The following is a 22,115-nucleotide window of genomic DNA, read 5'->3' on the forward strand; positions in this document are numbered from 1 at the left end:
CACAGCAACCTAGTGATTCTGGCCATGAAAGGCTTTGACAGTATATTAACTATGATGCTATATATCCAGAGGATGCCAAAATCAGAGAGATTGGCTTATTAGAAGTTCCCTTTCACTTGTGTATATTTTGCTTCATTCCTCTTTTAGAAGTTCAGGTTCATTTATCCATAGTGTCTGCCTTTTCTCATTCCAGACCGCTCTCCAGATATTGATAATTATTCAGAAGAAGAGGATGACAGTTTCTCTTCTGAGCAGGAAGCCAGTGATGATGCAGTCCAAGGCCAGGTATTTGCTTCCTCCCTCTTTCCTGCCTGCAAATTTCTTTTATCACATTTGTGTCATGGAACCATAGAATGCTAGAGCTAGAAGGGACCACAAGGTCCATTTAGTACAATCCCACACCATAGAGCTAAACCACTCCTTAGAGATGTCCACCCAGCTTTTGTTTGAAGACCTCCAAAGAAGGAGAGTCTATATCTCACTCCCCAAGACTACTCATTCTGTTGTCAAACTGCTCTTACAGTTAAAAAAATAGTTCTTTATATTGCAGTGGTTTTCAACCTGTGGGTCCCCAGGTGTTGTAGTCCAGCCTGTGATAGTGTCTGATGTCAATGAGGTTTCTGTGTCTTTGTCTGATTGCAATGGGGATGATAGTAGTGACAGGCTTGCCTTACAGCCAGAGGTTTCTGCAGAATGGGGAGGCCAGAGACTCAAAACCACATTCCTGAAAAGGGCCGGTTTTCTGAGGAGGATTTGTCAGATGCAGATGCAGATGCAGATGGAGAGGTTAATGAGTTTGCAGATAGACACCGAGACCTCTGTAAACAGAGAGAGTTCCCAGATCCTTTGAAGGTCAGTTCACCTTTGAGAAAAAAGAGCAGATAAATTATCTGGTGAGAAAGTGAAACCAAATGTGTTTTTGTCACTGCAGGAGACTTTTTAAGAGAAAGGAAAAAGCCTTTTGCTTCATTGGGGTCAATGTTGGTGATTCAAACCAGTCATGCCAAGTTCATGCTCTAAGTTTCTCAAATGGATTTTTAGCTTCCTGGTTCTTGTTCTGCCAAGTTCCTGTTCTTTGATTCCCAGTGTGTTTTGTTTCATGGTTCCTGTTTACCCAGTTCATGCCTTGACTATTGAGATTGTACACTGCCTTGTGTTTTTGGATTTTTCCACCTTGTTCCTTGTACTTTATTCTTGTATCTTGGAAGTGTGGACTATTGGTGATATTTTGAAGAAACATTTTTGGACTGTACGTTTATATCCTTTCTATTGCTTACATATCAAAGTTTCTGATATTCAGCGATGGCTATCATATCATCTCTTAGGGAGCTTCTGCACTGTAGAATTAATGCAGTTTGGCACAACTTTTACTGCCATAGCTCAGTGCTATGAAATCATGGGTGTTGTAGTCATTCATTTTTCCCTGTTGAATTTTTTAAAACTATTTTTACAATGCTAGACTCATTTTATTGTCGGTACCCTTTCGTGAAATCTCCGGCTCTACACTAGGATAGAAATATTTTAATTAATACATACATAAACATTCAATCCACTTCTAGTTTCCCTCCAGGCTTTCTTGATTCCAGTATAGATTAATTCAGAAGAGGAGAAAGGTCTTTTTTACTGTCATTATCGTTAATCCATTTGGTGCTAGACAACTTTGCTGATATACTGCAAATTACCCGGAAATCTTCCAATAGATCCTGATGTACCTGTCTCCCACTCCTGCCTTGATTAAGACGCACGATTTTCTCCCGGTGCTGTCCTTTCTAGCTGTGGTTGCATTGATGCCGGGCACTTCTTGTTTCTGCCTTGTGTCAGTGCCACAGTCAACCCTTGTGGGCTTAATTTTGGCAGATGAGATTTAATATGATTCTTTTTATCGTGTCAGAAGCGACTTGAGAACATACTGCAGGTCACTTCTGGCGTGGGAGAATTGGCTCTCTACAGGGACGTTGCCCAGGGGATACCCGAATGTGTTAGCTAGGAGTCTTTTCTTATGTCCCCACAAGCTAGAGTTGACAGATGGGAGCTCACCCCACCTTCAGGTCAGCAGTTCAGCTGGCACAAAGGTTTAACCCATCTCTCTAGCAATCTCTAGGTCCGGAGGCTAACCATAACGTTTTGCTGGAGGATGTAAGAAAACACCTCTCAATGAATTTTTATGTCCCCCAGGGCAACGTTTTGTCAACCTTTATTTACAGGATTTCTATTTTTACAGCGAATGTAGAGGACTGACTATTCAGCTTGGAATGGTCTCACATAAAATAGAGAGGAATGAAAAAGATGGGTAGCAGATGGCTCTTATTGTAGGAGAGAGGCCCAATCCCAGGGACTGCAGATGGGAGGAATGTTTTTTCTGCCATGTAAAATTGAGGTTTATAAGGAAATTGTCTCCCTCCTTCTCTTGTTTAAGAAGACAGCGGTTATTTCGCTGACAGGGAATTCTGAGACTTGCAGTCTAAAATTAACTTTCCCAAGCTCGGCTCATTAGTTTGATAAGGTAATTTTCCAAGACTTTGTAAGCTGCCTTTTGGATAAACCCCTCCAACATTATTGATCTTTTTCTAGAAGATGCCTTGTAAGGAATTCAATATACAAAAATCCTAGGAAGAATTTGAAGGGAGGAGGAGAGCACTTTGCATGCCAGATTCTTCTGATTGTGTGTTGCCTTTTCTTGATATTCAGGATTTATATGATGAAGAAGACGAAGTGCGGAAGCCGAAGAAAGCCAGGCGGAAAATGATCAGAACCACCTCGATGACAAGAGTAAAGTCAATTGTTCCCTTGTTTCTATGATTCTGAAAAGTGGGAAATAGCATGGTGTGAATATCCAGCTGCAGAGACTGGAGGTGGGAGGCTGTCTGATTCTCACAGCAGATGGCAGCCTAGAGTGTGGCACTGTTGTAGGAATATCTAGCAATTGAACTCATTGCTTCTCTTGATCTCTTGGACCTGGCATCTAGCAAGAGGAGGTTTAAAGCTCTTGTTTAGTTTTTGCCCTAAGGTTTGTAGAGACAAAAAAGTGCCAACCTTCTTTGCCTGGTTAGCACCCATACCACAACACCATATGGCATGTCCTGCTTGTCTTGTTTACTCACTTCCTATTTAACCACTTCCATGAAACTCCATGAAGTGATTTTATGAACTACTTTCAGGACAAGTGCTTAGGCAGATGACTGGGCCAAATCTGTTCAAGAATTCAGACTATACCAGGCATGGACAAAATTCGTCCCTCCGGTATCAAATTGGAAATACAGTTATATATTTTTTAAAACACACAAAGTTAGAAAACTTGACATTATATTAGATTTCCTTTGACCAGAAGCTGGTCACTTGGAGTGCCTCTGGTGTTGCTGTGAGAAGGTCCTCCATTGTGCACGTGGCAGGGCTCAGGTTGCATTATAATAGGTGGTCTGTGGTTTGCTCTTCTCCACACTCTTATGTCGTGGACTCCACTTTGTGGCCCCATTTCTTAAGGTTGGCTCTGCATCTCGTGGTGCCAGAGCACAGACCATTCAGTGCCTTACAAGTCACCCAGTCTTCTGTGTGCCCAGAGGGGAGTTTTTCATCTAGTATCAGCCACTGATTGAGGTTCTGGGTTTTCACCTGACACTTTTGGACTCTTGCTTGCTGAGGTATTCCTGTGAGTATCTCTGTAGATCTTAGAAAGCTGTTTCTTGATTTAAGTCATTGGTGTGCTAGCTGATATCCAACAGAGGATGGGCTGGAGATGTTTTTGTGGGACGTTCTCCAGCATATTTTGCTATATTTTTTCAATGAATATCTCAGAGAGTTTCAACCAATTCAACATAGTTTGTGGCAGCCACAAATATGAAGTTTCTGGAGCATAACAACTACTTTCAAAGTAAGTGCTGCACAATTAAGCAGGAGTAACGCTTTTCAAACCGGGAACAGACCTTTTTTTTCAAATTTTGTTACATAGTGTTACTGCTGTGCATAGCTAATAAACAAGTCCCAGTCTTTCTTAAATCATTCAAAGATTTCTCCTTAATCAGCATAGTACATTTGTCCATCTCAGCTAGTTCACAGATCTTCATCCGTTTTTCTTCTTGCGTTGGGATGGTTGGTTCCTTCCGTCTCTGAGCATAACCAATTATTGCCGCAGTTATCATACAATGTAATAGTCTTCCAAAGTTTCTTTCTAAATTGGTCATCCAGCATTTCCAACAGATGAAACTTTGGTCTCGTAGATTCAGCTGTAATCATTTCTTCCAGCATAATCTGTGTCTGAGACCAATATTTCTGAGCCTTTTTGAAAAACCACCACGTATGATAAAATGTTCCAACATTGTGCTCACATTTCCAGTATTATACAGAGATGGCTTTATACATCTTAGAAAGTCTCTCTGATGTCAAATGCCACCTATATGGCATATGTTATGGCAGGCATGGGCAAACTTGGGCCCGCCAGGTGTTTTGGACTTCAACTCCCACAATTCCTAATAGCCTACCAGTTGTTAGGAATTGTGGGAGTTGAAGTCCAAAACCCTTGGAGGGCCAAAGTTTGCCCATACCCATGTTATAGAGACCTCTAGGTAGGGAACTGTAACTGGGGAGGAGTACCATAACATGGGGACAGAGCAAAGCACCAGCAGCTAAGGGTTTAGTAAGGGTCTGTACATCTTGACAGGTCTCTCAAGGACTTGATACAGACACCAATCTCTCCCAACAATGTTCTGCTGATATTTGTTAAGGCTGAGGGTTGATGCCTGCTCTCTCATCGCTCCTTGCTTTACTCATGTAAATAGCCATACCCATTGGCAGTACCAGTATTATAACAAGAATGGAAGCTGCAGTAAATGCCACGAGTGAAAGGGGATGGAAAACATTCTGTAGCATTCCCAGTAAGAAGCCCAAGTGTCATCAACTGTTGGGTGAAGATGGTAACCAGTTTGTGTGGGGAATCATTGACAGCCTGCTCAGAACCCCCCCCCCCCCCCAAAAAAAATCTGGACCTACAAGGATTCTCTGTCTTCTCTGTGAGTTGAGCACTCATTCACCTCAGGAAAAACCTGAATTTTGCTTTGCATGCTTCCAGAAATTGGAAACATTACACTCTTCTTTGGAGTACAGTTCCCAACACCCTAGCATATGGTTGCCATAGTCATCATTATAAAAAAAAGCCTCCATAGTCCCCAGAAGTATCTTTTTTCCCCAGCTGTGGTTTTTGTGGTCAAGTAAAGTGGTAAATGAAAACCCAACTGCACTCTCATTGATTTCCTTTTCATTGCAGCAACCAAACTTCAAGCAGAAATTCGTTGCCTTGCTGAAGAGGTTCAAAGTGACTGATGAGGTAAGAGGCTGTAAGCCTGTCTCTGTCCAACGTGTTTCCTTTCTTGCAAAACTCACCTCACTATGAGCTTGTGATCAAGATTGTAGTGTAGACTTCATGTCTATCCATGTTCCTCTTGCTTTCTGTGGGAGAAGAGTTAAATGTGCTGGTTGCCAAGGCTTTTAGAGTTAGTGTGGGCTATTGAAGCAAAGTGCCCTGGACCAAAACACAGAAGAGATCTTTGCCTGTTATTACATGTTGGAATAATCTGTAGCTCCATGTATGCAAGATGCAATCTCTAGCGAGATACAATAAAATTGGGAGATAGAGAATCTGTGGGCTACACAGCTCCCATCATCACTATTACTCAAGTAGTGAGAACTGATAAGAGTTTGGTCCAACATTGGATTGGGGTCTAACTAAGGGTCCTTCATTCTTCCAGTAGAATCAGCCTTTCGATCAATGGCAACATCCAGATATATGAGTTTGCTATCTCATCCCCCCCCCCCCCCCCCCAGGCAGTGTGATTTTGCTGGCTTGAAACAACAGGGATTGCTGTCCAACATTTCTGGTGGCAACGGGTTATGGAAGGCTGCACTCAGCTAGAGACGAATCTGGTTCATATATTTATAGTTTTGGTCCAGAAGGATAATCATAGTATCGTAAGTCTTTCTCATGCACACACACATGTACACCACTCCCCATTTGTTAGAAGTAGGTTAACCACCCTCCCTCCTCCCACTCTCACAATATGCCGTTGCTTGTTATTTCCTGCAGATGAAAAAAAAGACTTTCTAGGTCCCCTTTTAATCATTTTTTCCTGTCCTCATTTAGCATTCACAGCTTCCCTCATTAGTAATATCTGCAAATGTCATTAACATGCTCTTTTAATGCCATCTTCTCTGAACCAAAGAGGGAAAGAAATCACTTTCTGCCAAACATCTCCTAATGGCCAATATGTTCCCCTTTTTATGTTACAGCATTATCCTGTTGGTTTTGTTTTCTCTGCTGGGTTTCTATCATTGAAATATCATCATTAAAGATTTCCACACCCATAATGGTCCTACCAGATCACAGCAGGTCACAGAAGATGTTGCCACAGGGCCACGCAATGCTGTTTGGTTACAAAGAATAGCCAGGATCAAGAAGGGGAAAGTGGACAGTGTTATTTAGTTACTTCTGAAATGCTGGAAATAGTATCTGTTTTCTTTGCCTCATAGCTTAGGAGAATTGTTTTTCCTGAACTACAGTTCCCAGTATCCACTAGCTATGCTTCTAGGATTTAATAGTCCAAAGCAGTAAACTCTGCCAAGCTTGGCTCTAACTGCTGCAGGTCACTGAATCAGGAAGACTGGGGAGAGGTTTCCTAGAATTCATTGGATATCTGACAACTCTATCATTTGTTTCTTTCCCTTGCAAAAATGGGAGGCAACCCCAGTGGATTCAGTTAGATCAGGCATGAGCAAACTTTGCCCCTCCAGGTGTTTTGGACTTCAACTCCCACAATTCCTAACAGCTGGGAATTGGAAGTCCAAAACACCTGGAGGGCTGAAATTTGCCCATGCCTGAGTTAGATGAATATGTTGCAGGGACCATTATGCTTCTCATGTTTTCCTCTGTGACCTGATTAAAGCTTGCCGTGGTTTTTTTGATGGGTACTTCCAACATGTCAAGGTCAGGCATAAAATAAGGTGCCAGTCTTGGTAGCATTGATGTGATAGTGTTTTAGGACCAGTGTCCCTAAAGTCCTCAGGTGCAGAGGAATAAAAAGATGGAAGTCTATGTTTGAGCCAACTCTACACTGAAACATTGGACATAAACAAAGGCGATTATTTGTACATAACTCTCAGAGCTATTTTCCTCTGTGTTTAAGAAAGGGTTTTGTTTTACTGTTGATGAATCTTAAACCCAGTGAATGGTGTTTTTTGCAGACTCATTTCCAGACTTCTGTTTTACATTATCTTGGAGATGCTAGTGTTGGAAATAGCAACCTCCTAAGGTTGTCTCTCACTATTTGATTTATTAATGTTTATATTTGCTAACCTGTATTCTATGTGTTTGCTGATTTGCCAGTTTTACTTACCTCTTTGGTGTGGGAGAGGATATAGACATGTGATTGTACTGAGCATGTTCAGACTCAGGACTCCATTTTGTATTCAGTCTGCTTTACACCTCAGTGAAGGTGGATGCATGATGTTTTTTGGACTTCAATAAAGAAGTATGCTTATGGACTTCAGTGAGTAGAAGTATACTTAAAGACTATGGACTATTTAGTAAGAATGATACTCTGTGTACTCAACACAGAGACAGTAACTACATTCTATCAATAACTGAACTTAAATAAGAAATGTGCCTGTATTGTGAATTAATACAATATGTTTGTGAGTAAACAAGAAATGTTATTTTTCAAAGAAGACTGTTTTTTTTAAAAAAAAAAATCTGAGTGCATATATTAAATTAATTGGTTTTAAGGTAGTGAATATGTTTTGGGCAAGTGCAACTACAGTTACAACTTCAAAGAAACAACCAAATATATTTTTGTAGTGGTATGTCTTTGAACTTAGCAGTTCAAAGACATGGTTCTTCAATTTAACAGCTGAGTTACCTGTGTGCCATTACATTAATGCTTGTGAATATCACTTGTTCAGAGAGCTGACTTCTAACAAGGCCATGCTTTTCTTGACTAGTGGTTTTCAAAAGGTGGTCTCCACATATTCATGGAGAATCACATTTGCCAAAAAGATATGTGCCCAGAGACTGGGTGCAGTTATTTTCCAATAGCTAGGGACTGAACAAAGGCTAACATGAGAGGCTGCGGCTATTCTAAGGCACATGATTAGATCAATCCTGTGTCCCAGTGAAAGCTAAATTACATTTTAAGTATTCTGAAATTTTAGGGTGTATTTATACAGTAGACGTAATGCAGTTTGATATCATTTTATTTGCCATGGCTTAGTGTTGTCAAATCCCAGGATTTGAAGTTTGGTGAGGCAGAGAAAGCTAAAGACTTTGTGAAACTACAACTCCCAGACTTCCATAACATTGAGCCATGGCAGTGAATGTGGTGTTAAACTGCATTAATTCTAAAGTATAGATGTACTCATGGTTCACAAAATAGTCTTGTTCCTCTTGTTATTTCACAGAATTATAGAACTGTAGAGTTGGAAGAGACTACACTGGTCAGACAGTAGCCTCTCTGACGATGCTGGGAATCTTCAGCTAAAGCATCCCTTACTTCTTTTTTAAAAAATAAACTTTTAGCAAAAGGTGAGCTGGCTACTCTACAAGCCACTCAATTTCAGTGTCAAAGAACTCTTGCTGTAAGTTGAATATTTGGATGGAAATTGGCATAGAGACTGTGACAACAACTGAGTAAGCATTTGAAATCAGGTCCAAACCTATTGTCGACACCATAGAAATAAATCTGTCCTCTGTTTTCCATATGTACAGAGTCCCGTCCCTTCCACTGTATACAAAAAGCTAAATTCAGTTGTTGGTCTCCTGTAAAATAAACCCATAGAATCAGTGCGTTTCCCTAAGACTCCATATGATTCAGTGAGTCTACTGTAATTGATTTAGCTCAGAATTCGTGCAGAGTGTATGGGGTGAGTCTTTAAAAAATTCCTAATGCTACATAAATCTGACTTTTCTTCCTGAAGGCTGATGTAGAAAACTGTGAGAGAGTTGCTTTTGACATGACATAATTCTGCCCTAGAAAGGCAAAGAAACTGTGTGTCTTAAGGGACCTCTTTAAAACAATATCTTGACAAGGCAGTGATAAGAGATCTTCCAGGGTTTTTTATGATGTGTTATATTTTTCAAAAAGTTTTGTTAAACAAGAAAAACTCAACTTGCAGACCAGCTGTCTTGTTTCTCTAAAGACAAGCTGTACTCGTAGAGGTTGGCCTTCTCTAATCTCCTTATGTGGGTAATTTTGTATAGAGCAAAGTATTTTGTGCAGAATCTGGCACTCACTTAGAATCTTTTTTGAAACGTACTGCAATGCAAGTACATATGCTGCATCTATTGCAACACTGACAAAACAAATTAAATGATAAGAGAGCATATAAGAAATATGAATCAAGCCAAGGTCTCAAAGATGTGTGAAGCGGATTACAACATGATTATCCTCATAAATCAGATAAGGCCAAACTTGAGCTTGAAAAGTTCCTTTTTGATTATTATTATGAATCCCAGGATTGGGAGATTCTGGCTGTTGTTATCTAAAAAGTAGAATTTCCAGTTGCATGCAAACTGGCATAAATCAAGTTCCAGAATTTTTACTCAAACTCTTTCAATACACCAACTGCAACCAGGTGCAAAAGAGTGGCTGTGATGGATAAAGGTAGATTAAGAACAAAGTGTCTCTAAGCATATTCTGAATTTAGGGACTTGAGATCAGTACCAGCTCAAAAATAATTTCATATAAAAGCCCAGTTTTGTTCCCCACCCCCCAAACTTTATTTGCCAACAAATAAATTCAGAGGCAAAACAGAAGAAGTTTTTATTTGTTGTTGTCGTCACAGCTAGGACCCAGAAATCTTTGATGATCTTCTGAAAAACAGAATCCTTCATATTCCAATGACTATCGCCTGAGGGAGAGAAGAAGAGCTAGTGGGAACCCCTCCACTGCCATTGCTCGGGTATCTAAAGGAGAGAAGAGCAGCCAGGCCCAGCTCCATCATTCCTTTGCCCCAGCTGTTGGCTCTATGAGGGGGGGAAAGAAGCCAACATCTTCTGGACTTATTCCCGTCACCACTATCATCGTCTTTTCCTTATGTTCTTTCTTATTTTGACTATAAGCCTGAGGGCAAGGAACTGTCAAATTAATAATTTCTAAGACTCTCTGTGAGCATTTTGGCTGAAGGGCAGTGTATAAATACGCTAAATAAATCATAAATACATTTAAATAAAAACCGTACAGAGAACTCCCCCATCTCTCGTCTTCCCATCCCCAAATTGAGAAATAAAGGGAAATCATAATTCAAAAGAAAAATGTTTGCCTGTTCCTCTTGCTCTGCTACTTTGAAATGTTAACTTTTCAGACTCCCACCCCAAGCTAATCCAATACAAACCACTTCTGAACTAGATACTGAGAAGAGATTTTGCAGTATTTATTTATTTATTTATTTTTACATCATTTCTACCCCGCCCTTCTCACCCCTCAGGGGGCTCAGGGCGGCTTACAACATGAACATATACATCAAAACAATTTATATCACATTTAAAAATCCATTTAAATTAAATTAAATTACATTGAAATTAAGGGCTTACATTAAAAAACCTGCATAGTTATACATATAAATATACATTCAGGCGCATTTCAAGTCCCAAGTGGGGGCAATCAATGAGTCATATAACTCCAGTTCTGGTGGTTATAAAGGAGGAAATGCAGTGAGGTCTTTGTGGAGAAGATCTCATAAAGCTCCTTCATGTGCTGCAAGAGCTATCTTTCAGAAGATCGGTGTTATCTCAAATCGTATTGATCTGTCCTCATTAGAGTAGACCTTTTAATGGTGAATCAACACATAGGCAAATACAATTGAGTGCCTGGGTTTTCTCCAGTCAAGACTAAGGATTTAAGATATACTGTGAGATGAATCAAATGGAATTTATTTTATTTGACTTGTATCTCATCTTTCTCCAAGAACTGAGACTCAAGGCCTTAAATCCTATTATTGGTCCCAAATAGAGTAGAACTATTGAATTAGTTATATTGTTTCTGTGAGCTGAGTCACCAATCTAACAGTTGATTCTGTGGCTCTAATCTAGTTGGGATTAATCAACAGGATTGCAGTAGAGGTGACTCGGAACAAGATTCATACAGATACAGATAGAACAGAATTTATAAGAGGATTAAAAATATATATAATGTTAAAAAGCTATTATAATATTAAAACGCAACTGAATTACAAAATATTAATTTAAAAATAAACTAGTAAAAAATACCAAAAATGCTGAAATATTCCTTTCTCAGCAGCCAAGCTCCCTCGAATAAAAAGTTTTTTGCCTCCTGGTGGACAGCCAATAGGGAGGGAGCCAACCTAGCCTCCCATTGAAGAGTTGACCATCTGAGAGAACCTAAGAAGACAAAATCCCCCAAGATGTGAAGATGTCATTAGATCAAATTCAGTCAGCTTCATATCATGCTCTTCCCTTTAACCTTTCTAGTTTCATGGAACTCATAAAGTGGTAGACTCTCCTTCCTTGGAGATCTTTAAATAGAGGTTAGATGGCCATCTTACCCGAAGTGATTGAGTTGTGTACATCTGCATGTTTGAAGATGACCTTGATAGCTCTTGTGGGCTCTTCCAACTCTAGGAAAACAGATTCAATATTATGAAGGTCAATGTATCACGATTGAAGGAGCCAGTAGCTTTCCAGGTTACAGATTTCCCTCTTTAGTGGAGGAAGAAGCATTGCTCTGAGTGTTAATAATAATACAGATTTTCTGATGCTATTTTCTGTTTTTTCCATTTATTTGTTCAGTCATGTATTAATTAATTACATTTCTATCCCACTTTCCTCCATAAAAAGCAATAAAGAAAATGAGTAGCACATTGGAGAGAAGACATTTCATCAATGCAGTTCTCTTCATCAGATCCTTTCAGATCTATCTGATGAAGTGGATTGAGGTCACAAAACCTATGCTAGAAATTTGTTCCTCCCAATTTTTCCCCAAATAAGCCATATCTTTTTATGCCAAAACAGACTAACACAACTATTTCCCTTTGAAAGATCAGGTTTGTAACTTGGGGTGCTCTTGGGTTCAGTTCATCTCCTGGAAAGCCAGGTTGCTGCATCCTTTCTTTGTGAAGACAGATCTGACCATTGTATTGCATGCATTATTTACATCATACTACTGTAATGTATTCTTTATGGGGCTCTTCTTGAAAAGTGTTTGGAAACTACAGCTAGTGGAAAATACAGCATCCAAACTGCTGCCAGGTGTGCATTTTAGAGACTTTATAATATTGTATAACTGCACTGGTTTATAATTCACTTCTGGGTTGATTCAAGCAGCTGGTGTTGAGCTACAAAGCCCTAAACACCTTGTGGCCAGGTTATCTGAAAGGCCGCCTCATCCTATATGAGCCTACCAGAAATTTGATATCTTCCAAGGAGATCCTGTTGCATAGCCCAACATCTCATGAAGTTAGGTTGGTGAATATCCATATTAGGGCTTTCTCTTGTCACCCGTTTGAAATTCCCTATGCAAGGATGTTAGGCCAAGTCTGTCTAATTTGAATTTCTGGTACTGTTCGCCATGGCATTTAGTGTTTTGAAATGGCTGTTTTAATTGTTTTAAAAGGAGATTCTAGTATTGTTTTTAGAGTGCTTATGGGAGGTTTTTAAAGAGTAGATGTGCTTTTAAAATGTGTTGTTTTAATTGGGCCTTGCAAGCCTTTGGGAGCTGGGAGGCAACACAAAAATACATAAATAAGTAAGTATATCTCTTTGAATGCCTTTCCTCCAGTGAGCTCAAGACAATGTACATATCTTCCTACACTGTCTTCCTTGTTTTATTTTTACAAGAATCTTATGAGGTAGGTTGGTTTGAAAGTGAAAAAGAGAATGATTGGTCTACCCATCAAATTTCATGACTTACGGGATCAAAACTTGATTCTTTGTTTTGTTGTCATGATTAGGAATGCTTTCAGCTTTACTACAGTCGTTTTGATTCTTTCAAGTATATAAGTTGGGCCAAAATGGTGTCGATATTATGGTGTAGCGTGATTTCAGCTGTGACGTGATCTTTTGCTTTGGGTTCTGCAGGTTTTGGATTCTGACCCAGTGGATCAGACTCAGGAGGTGGAGGAAGACCTGGGCCTGCTTTATGATAGCCTTGAGGAATGCAACAACAGTGACAGTGGTCCAGAAATAGAGGATAACGAAAGTGTCCACAGCACTCCTAAGCCCACTTTGAGGTAAGGTCTGGCAGAGGAAATGCACACCCGCCCGCCTCTGGCTTCATGGGTCCCTGACAAGAAGAGCTCTATGAGTGTTGTTAGGGTTTCTTCTGAGTTTTAAAGCCTTCCTCCCCGCTTTCTTGGAGTTGTCCTCAATGCAATCCCTGTGCTAGAAGCAGAAATCTTGCAGCACAGTCGTGTCCCTGTGTGCTCTGAAGAAAGCCCCATTGAGTTATTGAACTTAAGTCTTATTCCTAGGTATGCGAATTTAGGATTACATCTTTCACATTTCGTTTCCTGTAGCAGAGCTGGGCTCTTTGCTGGTGTCCTGACAACAGGGTGTGTGCTGTTGACTTATGAGGCATGGCTTCTGCCTTTTTGATTCATTCGTCCAGAAAAGGGAGGTTTGGGGCTATAAAGTAGCTTAGTGATAGATGTTGATAACTTGCTGCTGACCTTGGATTTGACAGGGTGATAGAGAGCCCTGCATATTAAGCCTGCAACCGACCAGCGGCAATGGATGGAGCAGCAAAATGCTGCTTCCTTCTGTGGCAACTGCATTGACTGATGCGAGGAGGGTGTTGCTATCCCTATCTTTTCTGAACCAGCCCCCTTGGATGCAGGTGCCGAACAAGATACAGCCAGGGATTGTCATCCTCAGCGAAGGGAGATAACTCTTCTGATGTGTTGTCGAAGGCTTTCATGGCTGGAATCACTGGGTTGCTGTGGGTTTTCTGGGCTGTATAGCCATGTTCCAAAAGCATACTCTCTTGATGTTTTGCCCACCTCTATGGCAGGCATCCTCAAAGGTTGTGAGGTCTGTTGGAAAACTATGGAAGTGGGGTTTATATATCTGTGGGAGGTCCAGGGTGGGAGAAAGAACTCTTGTCTGTGAATGTGAATGGTGCAATTGGTCAGCTTGATTAGCATTGAATGGCCTTGCAGCTTCAAAGTCTGACTTCTTCCTGCCTGGGGGAATCCTTTGTTGGATTCTTTCAGATTTTGTTCAGAAAGGAAGAAACAATGAAAATGAACAAAATCTGGCTACTAGTATTAAAAAAAACTCTAAAATCAGGACAGTAAATAAAGAACAACACTCAGAAAAATGAGGAATTCCAGACAGGAAACAATCAGGGCCAGCTAACACCTCCCAACAAAGGATTCCCCCAGGCAGGAAGAAGCCAAACAACTCCTCACAGCAATCCAACTCCTCTGATGTCCATCTTTATATGCCACTTTCCTCTGCAGGCCAGAAGTGTGTCTTCACTATTCAATTGAAGCAGTCTGATACCACTTTGGCTATTATGATTCTTTCCTACATAATTTGGGATTTTTGTGAAGTATTTCAGAATTTGTGCTGAACATCTCCAGTGCTATTTCAGGGGAGGGGAATGGAGCTCTCTAATGAGACTTCTAAGTACTTGACAAAACTACAAATCTCATAATTCATTAGGAGGGACCCATGACATTTAAAGTTGTATCGAACTGCTATTAGATGCATTCAAAATGTTCTATTATGATAGGCTTTGAGCTGATTATTTGGAAGTCTGAGAGCCTGGACATACAAGCATGTTTTTGTGTGCACATGAATTTAACTCTGTATTTAACTCTGCAGTCCCTTCGTGCTTTGCAAATTCCCCTGTTATGAGGAAAACAATGTATAGAAAAGGGCTGCTAAAGTGGTGAAGGAATTCTAGCATCTTTCATTACGCATTCTCACTCCAACAGACTAAAGCGGTCTTCTCCAGTCTGCCAGTCCCCGGCACATACTTGTGGGCATTGAGTTTGGAGGGTGTGTTTTGAAGAAATGTTGTTTTGCCACAGGTTAGGAAAGGGAATACATCATGGAGGTTTATAAAAGGATGTATGATAGGGATACAATGGAGAGTGAGAGAATTTTTGTTCTTGCCTTGCAACAAAAACGCTTGGGATTATCCAAGGAAGCTGAGATCATGTCAAACAAAAGGAAACTCCGCTTCCCAGGACACATTTATGGACTCCATAGTCAGAAGATGGTTGCTAGCTTAGGTGGTTTTCAAGGAGGATTAGACAGATCCATTGAGTATAAGTTATTCCCCAGCTAACAGCCTTGATTTAAAAAGTTGGAAGGGATGTAGCCCCTTGCCCGTTTTAGCAGCCCACCAAAGCCAACTCCATTCTAGTCGATTGGGAGGAAAGATGGTAGCTGTATCTTCATGAATTGAACATGGAGAAGATTTGTCTTTTATTTTTGCTGAAATGAATCTTCCTTTTTGAACTTTGCTTATCACGATCAGCCCTTTCTTCCTTCCTGGAGCCCGTTCTGCCCTCCCCTTCCCCTCCATCTCTCTTGTGTGGATGCTAAGCCAAGGTGTTGGTGGTGGGTTTGCTTGCACTGTTTTCACGGGGGCTGATGTGGAAGCTGGGGAGGGATTCAACCTGAGGTTACGGTGACTTCACTTCTTCCTCATTTCTCTTTCTGTCCGTCTCTCTCTGTCTGTCCGTCTGTCTGTCCGTCTGTTTCTTCTGCAGGCGCTTTTTTGAGGGTGTCTCTCACTCTGGTTCCCAGACTGAGATCAGCAGTCTGCACGGCCAAAAAGGGCAGGAGCGAGAGTCGGGCAGCCCTGTGAGTTGTTACTCCTCCTCTTCTTTCTGCTCTTCCACCTCTACCTCCACCTTCTCCTTCCTCCTCCTCCGCTGCTACCAAACTCTCTTGCTTGGTTCTCCCCTCCAGAACCTTATATACTATCTGGAACAATTTGTGCTGTATATTACTTTCTCCTTCCTTTTCCTGTTTTTCCTGGATGAGCTGCTTCCTTTCCCAGTGTAGGAGTGATGGGTTAGGGGAAGCCAGCTGGATTCCCTGAGTCAATCTTATCCTTGCTGAATTCCCTATATTCCCATTCTGGGGCTCTGGGATCTGTTTCCATGTGAAAGTACAAGGATATTTTGATGTTTGGGTTCTACGGAGCCTCTTTTCCTTGGAGTAGTCCTTCCTTGGCTGCCGTCTTTGAGCATGATTGGGCTTGAACAGAGCCTGGAAAAGTTGGGGTGGGATTGGAACTACCGTTCCTTGACTGCATTGCCACTGGGGAATTCTGGGATTTATAGCCCTCCCGCATCAGAGAAGTAATTTTTCCAGACTTTGGATATAATATCATTACTACTAATCTGCTTTCCCCTTTTTTTCCTGCGCCTCCTTTGTTCTGCCTCTCTTGCCCAGGGAGAAGCGGAGAAACGAAAAGTGGGTGCCCCTCGTACCCAAGATGAGACTGCCATGGAAACCGCAGCCGTGGTGAGTAAAGTCTGTTGTGTTCTTAGCACCACACAGGCTGGAGATTCACTGCAGATTAACTGCACTGAACTGAATTATATGAGTCTACATTGCCATATAATCTAATCCAATGGAGTTACTGTTGGGTGAGTAGATTTATTAACAAAAGACCCTCCCCATGAATGTATAGCAGAGTAACTTACTAGCAGCAGCGTGACCCAACACCAGTAGCCAAAAGTTATAAAAAGAACAAAAACACATAGACCAGTGTTATCTCTTCCTTAGGATGCTTTTCTTTGTAGCAAAATAATATGGTTGCACTGTTTACAGAAATAAGGTTTATATAACTCAAAGTTCTTTATACTTCCTTCTTTGCTTCCACACTGGGCTTCTTTCTTGTGCAGATAAACAGCTTTTCTCGCAAAGAGCCTCCGCTCACACCAAACTGACACCAGAGTTTCACATAGTAGTTTTACACACAGCAGCCTTCACACTGGAGCTTCACACATGAGGCCTTCAACCTGGGGCTTCTCTCCCCAAAGCTTCTCACACTGAGGCCTACTAGGCTACAGGCATACCTGCTTATACTGAACTAAAGCATTTGCTGAGACTTTGCATCCATTTAACTCTTTTAGTGGTTGACTCACATTTTTTGTAATTTAAAATATCTAGTTAATTTTTAATATTTCTGAGTTATTCTGAATTCCGAAACTGGATTATATGTCAGTGTAAATGGAGCCCCAAAAAGTTACTTCTTTGGACTACAAAGAATCCTTCAACCAGCATGGCAACTGTGGTAGTTGGTGAGGCTTTTTTTTGGACAAAACCAGAACATCAAATATGAAAAAGAGACCGCATCTCAGGTTTTATTTAACCCCAGAGCCATTAATGCTGTTAGGTTTCAATTCCCATTATCCTCAATCTGCATGGCGGATAATCAAGAGTGATAGAAGTTGCCATTCAATAACATTCAATAGGTAAAAAGTAAACATCACCAACCACTATGTAAAAAAATTGTAATTGGCACTTTGTATCAAGGATTCTCCACCCATAGATTCAATGGTCCTTTGAAAGGCAACCATAAGGTTGGTGTGGACCTCAATGAAAATGGGTTTGACACCCCTGTTAGGCCTTGCTAGTAATTATTAATATTTAGTTGAAAATAACTTGAAAACACATAACAGTGTATTCTCTCCTTTCCGCACACCCAAACAAAGCTGTACAGATATTAGGCTTAAGGTTGCCAGCGCTCTTGTGCCTTTCATAATTTATAAAAGGAAATTTCAGCAAGCAAACAACACCTGTTTGCATTCTTTCTTCCACACAACCTTCAAGGGAACTATAGCCTTGTCCTGTATTTCACCTGGAAACCGTGAAAGATAATTCGTGGAATAAAAGCTTTTGGGAAAATAAACACTCCTGCGCCTTTAATAGTCGCTTGGAAGAGGGACTTTTAACAGGAGTTGCTTGTCACTTAATTGCATGACAAGCCTTGCCTGCTAAAATACCCTCTTTTTCATGACTATTAATGGTACAGGAACCCTCTCCGGCTTTCCGTCTGGCAAGCCTTCAAATGGACCAGCTGTTTGACATTTTCATAAAACTCCAAAACAAAGCGTTGGTGCTTCTTCCATTTCTTGGGCAGCTTTTTTGCAAAGAATATTTGTGATGTCTTGCCAATCAAATATGCAAAACAGTAATCCAAATTACTAATTCCCAACTGGAGCAGACTGATTGGTACAATGTTTTATCCTACCTGACACCCATAAATCCCATTGATTCAAAGGATCAGCTCTTAGTTGGGAATATCAGTAGGATCCATACCATCGAAAACCACACCTCGCACCAGTACTGCTACTACTACTTGTTATTGCCATTGGCTGGATGCTATTCATTTAAATAAAAATAGACTCCAGGCATTTTAGATGTAATATTTTATATAATGCTTAATATATAAATGTTCCAGCTCCCCAAAACTTTCTGTACATCTTGTGATGTTTTCATAGTTTAATTAAAAAACTCGGGGCTATGTCTGTTTTATTGTTGCTTTTATTGTTGTTTTTATTGTTTTTATTGTTATTTTAAAGCTAAGTGTATTGTTTTAATCTATTTCTGTAAACCGCTCCAAGCCAAACTGGGAGTAGCGGTATACAAGTTTAATAAATAAATACATACATACATACATATCACTTGTTAGTTATCATGAGCATTGTTTTCAAAGGAAAGTGGAGGTAAAATATAATTATTCATTAATAAATAAATCCTGCTCAGGACTTGGAGGCCGAGGAGTCCTGTCCTGGAGGGCCAGCAGAGACGGTCCTGAAAGAAAGCAGTGTGGACAGACTAGCCCAGCTGAGCAACATCAACAAGCCTGAGTTCCCAGCTACTGTTTCTCCCAGGTAAAAAAGGACTCTGGCAAATGGCTTCCATTCTGGCTGTGGTTGGAATCACAGTTTCCTAGAACTGAAAGAGACCCTAAGGGCCATCCACTCCAACCTTTTTCCGCCAAGCAGGAATACACATTCAAACCACTCCTGACAGATGACCATCCTGCCTCAGTTTAAAAGTCTGCAAAGGAGACTCCAGTACACTCTGAGGCAGTGTATTCCACTGGAAATTTGAAAAAAAAAACACAACATTGTTTTTTTCTTGTGGAAGCTTCATGTATAAATCCTGGTTGGCAATGCAGCTCTCTCCCTCAGCTGAGGCACTAAGACACCCTTTTCGTAATCCATGAATTATTTTGAAGACCACCCAGAATGTCTCTGTAGGTACCATTCTAAGGATTCTAGTGCAGGTTAACACCACTTCAATTACCATGGCTCAATGTTATGGACTCCTGGGATTTATAGTTTAGTGAGGAACTCGTCCTTTTCTGCAGGGAAAGCTAAAGACCATGAAAAACTACAATTCGCATGATTCCAAAGGATTGAGCCATGCTAGTTAAAGTAGTGCTTAACTGCATTAATTGTACAGTATAGAGGCACCTAAAATCAGTACATAAATCATAAATCCATGGGTGAGGAACTCTCAGTTGATATTTTGTGACTGGGCATGATATGGTGGGTATCCTTATAGTTCACTCAATCGACCTGAAATACCCTCCCGCCAGGACTTAGGCCAATCACTGTTGAACTGTAGACACTTGTTCCTTCTAGCTGTTCAATAGCCTGGTACTTGGAAACTTACAAATTTGCTGCATATGAATAAGATTATTGTTTGCTCTAGTGTAGGCATGGCAAACTTTGGCCTTCTCTAATGCCATACTGTCATTTCCTCCTGGGAGCAGTTCCCCATGGTTTAAACAGATTCCTTTTTGCACCCTGTTTGAAGATTCCCAATGTTCTGTAGTGGTCTTCCATCCCAATTAAAGCCATGCCCAAACCTTTTGAACTTTCTGAAACTAGATGTGTTCCAACATGGTCCAATATCAGAGTCCTCTTCTTCCAGAAAGTCTCTAGTCTGATTCCTCCCCATCCCTTTGCCAATGTCTTTTTCTTGTTTTTTTCAGCAAAGCTGAGAACAAGCAGCTGTGGCGACCTCGCAGCATGTCAGTCAAGGACAGGCAGAACTCCAAGGGTCACAGTGACCGAACAGGCAGCCTGGACAGCGAGAGCTCACCAGACTCCCGGCAGAACACCCAGGTTGGGCTCTGTGTGTGTGGTCTGTCCGAGATCACTGCTGAGAAAAGCATTATTTTGTACTTTTTGTTATCATTTTTAGTATTACTTTTATTACTTTTCATTTCATTTTTATAGGAATTCAGGATCCAAAAGATAAGCGGTTTTGCAGCATCTTTTGACTTTACAAAGGGACTTGGGACATGTTTTTTGTTTTCATTCTTCCTTTAAGGGAAGTTTTGCACAATGCGGAGTTTGTGGAAAATGGAATCACTTTGCCAGTTCTGTTATTGCAGGTGCCTCGGAAGTCTGTGTATGACCAACTCAACCAGATCCTGGTCTCAGATGAACAGCTGCCAGAGAGCATCATTCTGGTGAACATCACTGAGTGGCAAGGCCAGGTAGGAAGTCCTCAAGTTTATTTATTTTATTTATTTATTTACAGCATTTATATTCCGCTCATCTCACCCCGAAGGGGACTCAGGGCGGATCACATTACACATATAGGCAAACATTCAATGCCTTTTTAACATAGAACAAAGACAAACAAACATAGCTCCGAGCGGGCCTCGAACTCATGACCTCCTGGTCAGAGTGATTCGTTGCAGTTAATTGCAGCTGGTTTGCTCTCCCGCCTGCGCCACAGCCCGGGCCCAAGTTGGGCAGGAATCCATTGGGAAATGTGTCCCATCCAGCCTTCCCCAATCAGGCACCCTTCAGACATGTTGCACTATCATTGCCAGAATATAGGAGTAGTCCAGTGTACCTGGACGGCATCCCCCTGGGGAAGGTTAGCTTAACCCAGTGAATATAGGAAGAGCCCTGTGGAATCATAACAAAGGCTCTTCTGGTTTTATAGGAAGGATATCAGCAGAACACAATAGCAGTAGACTCTGGTACAACTGGTACCGAGAGCATATTTCCTTTTTCTGTCCGTCTGTCAGGTCTATTTATTAATTTCTAATAATATTATAAGCCAGCAAATATTGCAATGTCACATATAGCCACATACAGGACACAAAATAGACAAGATGCAAACAAAAACAAAGAAAACATGAGCTCTTTCCTTCCTCCTAAACCCAATGCAGAGACCTGGCATAGATGTTCAGCTTCTTTTCTCAATCTAACAATATTATTTTTGCTTTCCTGACTAAAGGAACTTGTTACAAGAAGGACCTTTACATGTCAAAAGCCAAAGTTGTAGTCTTTTCTCCTATTTTCTTCATAAAGGCTATGAAGAGTTCCAAGTCACTTAAGTAATTATTTAATGCCTAATTCTGATCCTGTAGGTGACCTCTAACCACTATTGTTAGTCTTGTCCTCTATGGATTTGCCTAGTAAAACTGTCCAAATCTTTAGTCAGTACTACCTCTTATGTCTTAACTCTGTGTTGTGGGAAAGAATATTTCCTTTTATCTGTTCTTAATCTTCCACTCTTCACTTTCACTGGATTACCTTGGGATCCTGTATTGAAGAAAAACCTCTCTAGTTTTTGTTTGCCTTCTTAAGGTAACCTATATCAGTCTACTCTGCGGTATAATCTAATCCAATGGAGTTACTGTTGGGCGAGTGGACTTATTAACAAAAGACCCTCCCCATAAATGCACAGCAGAGTAACTTATTAGCAGCAGTGTGACCCAGCACCAGTAGCCAAAAGTGCTAAAAAGAACAAAAATTCACAGACCAATGTTATCTCTTCCTTTGGAGGCTTTTCTTTGTAGCAAAATAATATGGTTGCACTATTTACAAAAACAAGGTTTCCATAACACAAATAAAGTTCTTTGTACTTCCTTCTTTGCTTCCATGCTGAGTTTCTTTCTCATGCAGATAAACAGTTTCGCTCTTACAGAGCCTCTTCTCACACCAAACTTACACAGGAGTTTCACACACAGCAGCCTTCACACTGGAACTTCACACATAAGGCTTTCAACCTGGAGCTTCTCTCACCAAAGCTTCTCACACCAGGCCTTCTCATATTGAGGCTACCCTCACACTGAGGTCTATTAAGCTACAGGCACACCTGCTTATATAGAACT

At 40.8% G+C, this 22,115-nt stretch overlaps 1 protein-coding gene across 3 annotated transcripts in view; it reads left to right on the forward strand.

The window, feature by feature from the left end:
* LOC100562073 (phosphofurin acidic cluster sorting protein 2) overlaps positions 1-22,115 on the forward strand; it is a 254,605-nt gene that overhangs the window by 213,055 nt on the left and 19,435 nt on the right. For all 3 annotated transcript variants that reach the window (XM_062970944.1, XM_008104924.2, XM_008104925.2), the window contains exons 6-14: positions 194-285; positions 2,689-2,769; positions 5,258-5,317; positions 13,073-13,224; positions 15,718-15,811; positions 16,409-16,480; positions 18,731-18,858; positions 19,971-20,103; positions 20,376-20,480. In XM_062970944.1, the coding sequence (XP_062827014.1) occupies positions 194-285; positions 2,689-2,769; positions 5,258-5,317; positions 13,073-13,224; positions 15,718-15,811; positions 16,409-16,480; positions 18,731-18,858; positions 19,971-20,103; positions 20,376-20,480 (917 nt within the window). The remainder of the gene's footprint in view (positions 1-193; positions 286-2,688; positions 2,770-5,257; positions 5,318-13,072; positions 13,225-15,717; positions 15,812-16,408; positions 16,481-18,730; positions 18,859-19,970; positions 20,104-20,375; positions 20,481-22,115) is intronic.

Source organism: Anolis carolinensis, chromosome 1 (genome assembly GCF_035594765.1).
Source record: "Anolis carolinensis isolate JA03-04 chromosome 1, rAnoCar3.1.pri, whole genome shotgun sequence".
NCBI lineage: Eukaryota > Metazoa > Chordata > Lepidosauria > Squamata > Dactyloidae > Anolis > Anolis carolinensis.